Raw genomic sequence first — 8856 nt, 5'->3', positions numbered from 1 at the left:
AATTAGAAAGAAAAAATAACACCATCAGTTGTACTAGGGCATGTTTGTATGTCTGTCACACATAGTAAAAATATTTACGAACTCTATTTGTGGAGACTGGAGAGTTAGTGTCGGGATCAGAAAGTGTCTAAGCATGAAGTAGAACTAAACACAATATTTGTTCAATTAATCCTTCCAGTATATCTTTCCCTTAATCCCCCCCCTTCCTGCATATCTTCCCCCCACCCCCAATCTGCAATTATGGTGATTGTTGATTGCTTAGCAGAAACTGGACTTCTGCTGCGGTTAAATGATGCATTTCTCTAACAATGTCAAATTTTAGGAGTTTAGTTTCTATGATCTTTCAAATGTTTGTCCGAAAAACCAAAAAATTTCAAAAATGTGTTTGGCTGGCTGTCAGTTTTGACACAAATTCATGTACACTGAGTGTTTTGACACAAGCAATTATCTGTTGTTCTCAGACATGACATCTCCTTTTCATCAAAATACTCTCTTACATTTGCAAACAATAAATTTGGCTCATTTGGGTTTCTTTCAACCAGAAGTAATGCCTCTCAATCACTTTCTCAGGGCAGCTTTCAGAACAATGATCAAATGGGCTCGAACAAGAAATAACATCCATTTCACCATTAAACATCCCTGTCTCAACCCGAGCTTTGCTCCCGGAAATCAAGAACCAGGCTAGAAAAACAGGTTAACTGATTCTAATTGATTTTGTTTCGAAAGAAAAAAAAGGAAAGTTAGAAACATACAAGGGTACAGCGACAGAAGACAAGGTGTAGCTAACATACATGCAGTCCCTGGCAAAGTCCGAAGATTAATTAATGGCAACAAATGTGCACTGCAACAATATGAATGATAAATATCATGCTCAAATCTTCAAGAAGAGAATAACAATAATATAGTGTTAGTTTTATCTTACAACTTAAGCTCACAGGTTATCTATCGGCATTGATCCTTCAATTTAAACTGGATCATACAATTTAATAATGTTGTACTCCTTCCAGCTTCTGACAGAACAGAGAACTATCGTCTGCCACGAATCTGAGCCTCAGACACCAACGAATTACTATGTTTGAAAGAGAAGTGAGGTATTTATCAGTCCTTGTCCTGGCAGGGATTGAAGACAAGGACACCATTCAATTTGTAGGTAACACATTAACAACAGGGCTACACCAGAAGATAAAGACTACAACAGAAGTCCACTTGAAATGGTAAAAAATTCACTACTTGCACCCTATAACTCTGCCATTTGATGCAAGGAGTAACTGGATGTATAGGATCAGTTCTGACTTGTGGAATCACAAATGGATATGCATTTACATGGTTCCTGTTAAATTATGGCCAGTACAAAGTCCAGGAAAACACAGATAACTGCCCATGCCAAACAACTTGAAGTACAAAGAATATTACAAAGAAGGTTCAAGCTCCAATTTAGGTTGGCTTCCAAGTCAACAAAGATGTTTAATCAGTTGATAGAATCCACACAAAAATTTGCTGAGATAGAATCTGAATTCCTCCACAGACAAGAGATTGTTGGAGCTTCCTTCACGTTAGACCTAATACACGATATAAATTTTATTAGCTAAGGTGCTCAAAAGTATTACTGAAAGGCCATGCAGAGTTTAAGACCACTCCATATCGCAATTTCAGAACTTGGACTTAAACAATTTACCCTTCAACTCTCAAAGTCTAATATCAACAAACAGCAGCAGGGTTTAGAGGCCCCCAACATTGATATATGCCCATAAAACAAGACAGAATTCAAAGAACGGTATGGCCAAACTCTTGCATAAAAGTACTAAAAGGAAACCATTATTCCAACTGCTAACGGTACGGTCAAGTCTACTTCTTCTAATAGCTATTCAATATGGATGTTAACTCGAGTGCTTTGCCACCTTTCCCATGGATACCACAGCTCAACAAGATACTCCTAAATGCATAGATGTTATCTGATAGATTGATCTCAGAAAATGAGCACATTAATTCTGATGGCTTCAATTAAATTGAATTATCGCAGCTTCGCAAAATGAAATTACCTCTAACAAGTCGTAATCCAATTATTATACAAGATAAGCAGGGAACAGTGACAAGAGACCTTGATATGCAAGCTACATAAAGGGCTTAGAGCGAAAGGGGGCTGAAAGATGTACATTCGGTTATCAAATGTGAAAATGAAACACAAGATCTTCTGTATAATTCCTCATTGATTGACATTAAGATCATCAATCATCAAATATGATCTCTCTCTCTGTGCCCCTCTCTCTCTGATAAATCCTCTAAGTCTCCCAGTTCTTGTACAAATATGACAATGGTAAAAACAAAAACAAAATACAAATGTGAGAGTGAAAGAATGAAATATGAGGGGACAGAGGTGATGTTACATACCTGACTCAGACCTGAGAGTGAAATGCCAAATAGCAAAAACGCGGTGTGAGAGAGAGCTCATATCATATGATGACTTCATCATTTATCCGGAGGCAAGGAATGTGAGATATCTTGGCCCAATCTTCTCCCGTCTTACTTTCATACCTTTACTCCAGGGCAAACAATTGGAGATGCTCAGAAAAGAAAGAGTCTTCTGGCAGGAATTGGAGACTCAAACAGCCATAAATATATATATCAGTTGAAGAGAAGTGAGGTGTCGAAGTCCCTCTCCTTGCAGGCATTCCAAACTGTCACATCGGAGAATATGCAGTGCTTGAAGAGAAGTGAGCTGTCCGAGTTCCTTTTTGGTGGCAAACCCCCTTCTGCCAATGACACAAGATTTGGAAGACAAGGTATCAGTAAACGTCTAAGGGCAGTGCGCATATGGTGTGGTAATGACTTCAAATTCTCGCATCCCCTGACTCTAAAGTCATTACAGTCATTCAAAAAATTGTCAGTTGCCGCAAAATAATGTGTGATGTAGGGGATAAGGATAAGGCATAAGACTTAACAAAGAAAAGGAGAGAGATGATAAACAAACTTAAACAAGGTTAATTCCCTAAGAAAATTTTGTAATTGCTGAATGATCTCTCTCCTCAACCAAAGACCACCGGTTGAAACTAAGACAATATACATTAGTAAGGATACAGCGTTTATAACATAGATGCAGTACCTGGGAAATTCCAATGATAAATTAATGGCATGAACCTATTAAAATTCCCAATGAATGTGCCCCTCTAGCACTGGAACAATATGAATGCTAAATATCATGCTCACATCTTCAAAAAGATGACAACAATAATATATTGCCGGTTTTTTCTTACAACTTATGCTCACAGGTTATCCATAGACATTGAATACATTTTTATTATGAAAGAGTACCTAAAAATGTGGGACATTTGATGCCTGTCTGTAGGAATGTGTCAATCCAGATATTCCAGGTGAACCTTTCCATCTCCCCTCGTTGTGACAATTGTTTTTGTAGAAAAACAAAAGTCTATATACAATGGTGCTACCCTGGTAATGAGACGTCAAGAAACCTTGCAAATGAAAAGCTTTCCAAGAGAAGGTGCTGTCCTGCAAAAAGAAAGAGTATTAATTATTCAGCATTTGAGACTTAAATAGGATATAAGTTGTGATCAGCAGAACAACGCCAATGAGAAATAGAGTAAATAGAAGGGGAGAATTTACTGAGCAAAATAATATTAGAAATCAGATTGAGTTTTTGTATGTTTTTGTGGAAAATGATTTTGATCAGAAAATAGCATGAGACCTTTCGATGAGAAAATAGCATGAGACCAGTGAGCAACAGTGACAATGTAATTGACAGAAAGCTGTGATTATAAGAAATGCATTATTAATTTGTGAATTTCGGTTTTTGTATTGAATTAGAAGAAAACCAGTTAAAGCATGTACCTGGCCTGAGTTTGATTTGAGAGTTGAGAGAGTGAGGTCATATCATATAATGAGTTGGCCATTTATCTCGATGCAAGGAATGTGATCAGATATGCTGGCCCAATGATCTTGCCCTGTCTTATTCTGATACCTTTTCTCCAGGCCAGAACATTTTTCGATGCCCAGACGAGAAAGAGATGGCGGCAGACCCTCTTCTGGCAGGAATTGGATACTGTCACACCCACTAATAAATAGTTGTTGAAGAGAAGTGAGGTGTTGAAGTGCCTCTTCTGGCAGGAATTCCAGACTTCCACACCGACCAATAGATAGACTTCGAAGAGAAGTAAGGTGTATAAGTCCCTTTCCATCCAAAGATTTCAGACTTGAAAGTGCCTCGATCCAGAGACTGCGAAGACTGGTAGGGAGCAGCTGTTGCTTGAGCAACGTCTCCAAGATATCGTCGCTTCCCCTGCCAGCAATTCTAAATGATTCAAGGCCCACAAGTCCTCGCAAATTCCAGTACTCTCCCACTGAAGCCCTCAGTCTCCCACAATTAATAATTTTCAAGGATCGGAGGTTGGGAGGCAAACCCCCATCTTCTGCTAATGACTCCAGATTTGGAAGATCCCTTATCGCCAAATGTTCAAGGGCTGTGAGGGTGTGGATGTGTTCAGGTAATGACTTCAACTTGTCGCATATAAGGACCATAAAGAAATTCAAGTTGGGAGCGGGTAATCCTCCCTGGGGAAAACACACCAGATTTGGACAGCGTGAGATACACAAGTAATTGAGATGACTGAGATTCACATCAACTCCATCCTCTCCAATGAAGGAAAGGGATTCCAGATTCTCAGAATTCCTAATGTTAAGCCTCGTCAATTTAGGAAAAATGCCCAACGGGAAGGACCTCATTGAATCACAGCTCTTCTCTATCCCCAAAGAGTTGAGCGATGTTAATTTGGCCAACATCTCATGAGGTAGGAATTCTAATCTCCTACAGTTGTATATATACAGTGATGTCAATGTAGTGGGTAGGCCATCTTTAGGAAACGACGACAGGGTTGAACAATTCGAGAGACTCAAACTTTGAAGATGATTGATGTTGGGCAAGCAATGTATGTCATCAACATTTCGAATCAGAAGTTGGGACATGAACTTTTTATCTGATAATGATAACAAACTTTTGTGGCATCCATCTTCGATGTCCAGTTCTTTAAGAGATGTGCAGGAGTCCATGTTAAGACTAGTGGCCCTTTGATCATGTAAAAGTAAAACCCCACACCCTTTCAAGCGAAGCTTCTTCAAGCAAGGCAAATCACAAGATAAAGGCAAGCTTCTTGTCAGTTTTGGACACTCGTTTAGAATCAGCTCCTGCAGACGAGGAAAGTCTGGACCTCCACTTCCACTTGATACCCATTCCTCCCACTCTGGCATCCCATGAAACTGCAGCTTCTCCAGAGATTGAAATGGCTGAATTAGAGAAGATCCAGTGTTGCCATAAAACTCAACACCAATCGTCTGAACACATTTCATCCTTTCTACACGAAGCTCTTTGAGAGCAGGTAGCCCCCCAACTGATGGCAGCGACCAACAATTACTACAGTCAATGAGATGCATGAACTGTATGTTAGAAAAGGACAAGTCTCCTAACCAATTCGGGAAGTTGGTTCCACCATAGAATCTGATGGTTAGTTCCTCCAAATTCACGCAAGGTTGGAGATTGTCAAATACATCTTTCTCCTTTTGAGAATCATCGGCATCCTCTGCACCCCATGCCAACTCTAACACTTTGAGAGCTTTCTTATCCTTCAAATTGGCTTGCAAGGCTTCCCTAGCATCAACCACATTTTGCAGCTTCTGAATTGAAAGTTTTCCTCGAAGATGCGATAGCTCCATCAATTCTCCAATAGTCGACCCAGCAGATTTCCCCACAACAAAAGCACTCAATGTTCTCAAACTTTTTAGTCTACCCATTTGCACCGGTATTTCTTCAATTTCAGTTCTACTAAAGTCAAGATGCCTCAAGTTAACCAATTTTCTCATGTCTGCAGGCAATTTAGTAAGAGACTTACAATTTGTCAACATTAATTTCTGTAAATTTATCAATTTTGTCATATCTGTAGGCAGTTCAACGAGAGACAAACAATGTGACAATAGTAACGTTTGCAAATTGCAAAGATTGCAAAGAACACCAGGTAACCTTTTAATTGAAGTATAGGAGAGATCCAAGTACCGCAAGTGAATGAGATTTTCAATGGAATTAGGTAATACATTGACATTCTTATAAAGTGACAATGATAACACACGTAAACGTCTTAGTGATGGCACCAAATCTTGTAGAACCTGTTTACTTAGATAACCCTTTTTTGAATTTAAAGGGGTAGGCAAGAAGGTCCGCAAACACTTAGCCCCATTCAATGGCTTAAATTTAAGAGCAACATCAAATTCTTCCTTAGCATATGATAAAGGGCGAACTCTTTCTACTTCAAGTGATTCCCACCCTTCCAACCTGGAACAAAACCCCTTAGACATGAAAACAGCCAAGTCATTGATGAGATCATGCATAGTGAAACTTGATTTCCCCGACTTTTGAAACAACGATCGGGATAACAATTCATCAAAATATTCCTTCGCTGCGTTTTCCATTCTTTCCCCATTCTCAGCTTGGGGAATTAAACATTCTCCCATCCAAAGAAAAACCACATCTTCTAGCTTGAATTCATAGTCTTTTGGAAAAATTGAACAATAAACAAAGCAGTGTTTTAACTTAGCAGGAAGATAATGGTAACTCAATTCTAAAGCGGGAAGAATATCACTTTTTTCATAAGGTAACTCCCAAATGCTGCTATTTAATACTCTATTCCATACCTCCGAGTCTAGTTTGGAACGTAACACACCGCCAAGTGTTTGTGCAGCCAGAGGCAACCCATTGCACTTGCGTGCAATTTGCTTGCCAATTTCTTCCAAGTTTGGATGTGCACTACAATTTTCATTTCCAAATGCATGTTTTGCAAGTAACAGCCAGCAATTTTCATGCGACAATGGTTGTAGGTACTGAATAGGAACATTTTGCATGACAGATGCTACATTTTTGTTTCGAGTTGTTACGATGACTTTACTTCCCCTTGCCCCTGAAGTAAAAGGAGTTTGGAGGCACTTCCAATCAAAATATTTCTCATTCCATAAGTCATCCAACACAAATAAAAATTTCTTTCCCTTAAGTTGTTCTCTTAGTTCAACTTGAAGCAAATTTAGATCCGCCGTACTACATGGTTTTGAAGTGATTGACTCAAGAAGAGTTTTAGTGACCCTAATAGCATCATAGTCTTCTGAAACACAAGCCCAAGCTTTATATGTAAAATACCCTTTCACCTTATCGTCATTGTAAAGCAGTCGAGCAAGGGTTGTCTTGCCAACTCCACCCATTCCAACAATGGTTATGACAGACACATCATCCTTGCTTGCATCATCAGATAACAACACTTCTGATAAACTTTCTCTGACTTCATCTCTACCATATACATAAGGTTCATGAGTCAAGGAAGTTGTTGGAGTTCTTTGTGAAACCTTCCTCCCAACATCTTCTCTCAAACCAAGAGCAGTTTTCAGTTTTACAAAGTCTTCTAATCTTTGTAACAAGTTTTGTATCTTAGCATTCATGCTCTGATAAAAATGATTACGAGAAGTAGAGAGGAAGTTCCACACCTTATTGGTTAATTTGTGGGTTTGATCTTCGCCTTCGAGCTTGCATCGCAAAGCTTCATAGTTGATCTCATCCAGTAAGTCCTCCGCATCAAAGACAGCATGTTTGAGCTCGTCAAGCCACTCTCTTACAGCAGGGTTCTCAGTCTGCTTCTTCTCTGCATCATTGAGCACTACGTACAAGGTCAACAGTGTCATCTTCAGTTTCATGAGGAGTGGTTGATCGAGTTTCTTCTGTCGAAATAAGTCGATGAACTCAGGTGAAGTGATTCTGTCACACAACACCTGGATGGAACCAGAGATAAAAGCCTCTCCGATCAAAGCTCCAGCCATTTCTCTCTGCTCTGCAAACGATTCGAGTGAAGCAAAGGAACACAGGTATGGAAGTATGAAAACTTTTTGATATTGGAAATACAGGTAAGGATGATGAAAAGAAAACAAAGAAACACTACGTATTGTAACCGAAAAAGAAACACTACGTACTCTATTATTGTTTTTATGTTTGTTTATTTCAATTTGTGTTCTTATAGTCTAGGGTGGGTGGGTGAGACCCACACGGCCAATATAGCACTCTAGTCTGAAACGATAGGATTAGGTAGGACTTATGTATAAACTTTTTAATTTAAAAAAAGATAATGGGTAGTTGTATTCCATAAAAATATGCCATTATTTGATTTTTCTTTTAATTTTAATTTTTTTAAATATGAAAAAGTGTGAATTTACCATATTATCCCTATTTAATTAATTTTTTTTTTTAATATTTTTAATCCTTAATGTTTGCATTAACCAAGGGCATTTTTTGGTATTTTGAATGTTTCACCATTCTCTGCCTTTTGCTTTATATATATATATTTAAAAGGAAATTGACTACTTTCACTACCAATGACAAGGCAGAGAGGACTTTACTTCCCCGCCCCTGAAGTAAAGCAAAAGAAAAAGAAAGGATGAAAGAACAACTTTACCCCGAACAATTCAAACATTATCAAAGTTAACCGGATATTTTTGTATTATCCGCTAAGGTCTATTGACATTCATTACTTTTTTCTATGTCTATCTTGCCCTTGAGATAAATAATAGAAATTGTTCACTAGTAAGACCAATGGTCAACGTAAACATTGACCCTAGAGGCGTGCAAGGTAGCAAAGGAAGTGTGTGAGTTGAGTGGAGATGTGTAAGAACACTGAAGAAGATGGGAACCCTTATTATTTGGCATTGACAAGAAACCTTGCAAATGAAAAGCTCACCAAGAAAAGTCATGTTGTCCTGCAAAAAGACTACTAAGTTAGCATTTGTTGAGACTTAAAAACGACATGAGTTGTGATCAGTATAACA

At 38.5% G+C, this 8856-nt stretch overlaps 1 protein-coding gene across 3 annotated transcripts; it reads right to left on the bottom strand.

Moving 5' to 3' along the window:
• Nucleotides 1-1027: 1027 nt before the first annotated feature.
• Nucleotides 1028-7926, bottom strand: LOC110772374 (putative disease resistance RPP13-like protein 1). Of its 3 annotated transcripts, XM_088249161.1 has the most exons (5): nt 5938-7926; nt 4139-5865; nt 3974-4066; nt 2389-2532; nt 1028-1559 (listed from the first exon to the last, which is right to left on the bottom strand). In XM_088249161.1, the coding sequence occupies exons 1-4, from the start codon at nt 7855-7857 to the stop codon at nt 2451-2453; spliced, it is 3822 nt and encodes a 1273-aa protein (XP_088105287.1). In that variant the 5' UTR covers nt 7858-7926; the 3' UTR covers nt 1028-1559; nt 2389-2450. The 3 variants fall into 3 exon arrangements, with proteins under 3 accessions (XP_088105287.1, XP_088105286.1, XP_088105285.1); XM_088249160.1 differs by lacking the exons at nt 1028-1559; nt 2389-2532 and having other exon boundaries at nt 3886-5865; XM_088249159.1 differs by lacking the exons at nt 1028-1559; nt 2389-2532 and having other exon boundaries at nt 3886-5889; nt 5956-7926.
• Nucleotides 7927-8856: the final 930 nt, after the last annotated feature.

Source organism: Prunus avium, chromosome 2 (genome assembly GCF_965620075.1).
Source record: "Prunus avium chromosome 2, drPruAviu1.hap1.1, whole genome shotgun sequence".
NCBI classification, from domain to species: Eukaryota; Viridiplantae; Streptophyta; class Magnoliopsida; order Rosales; family Rosaceae; genus Prunus; species Prunus avium.
The sequence above is the reverse complement of the archived record's forward strand: the minus strand, read 5'-3'. Positions and strand labels throughout refer to the sequence as shown.

Excerpts from the sequence above, each read along its gene's own strand:
- LOC110772374 (XM_088249159.1), bottom strand. The coding sequence starts at position 7,857 with ATGGCTGGAGCTTTGATCGGAGAGGCTTTTATCTCTGGTTCCATCCAG. Across the intron at positions 5,890-5,955 it reads TGTCACATTGTTTGTCTCTC|TCTCTTACTAAATTGCCTGC; the intron begins GTTGAACTGCCT and ends ACAAATTGTAAG.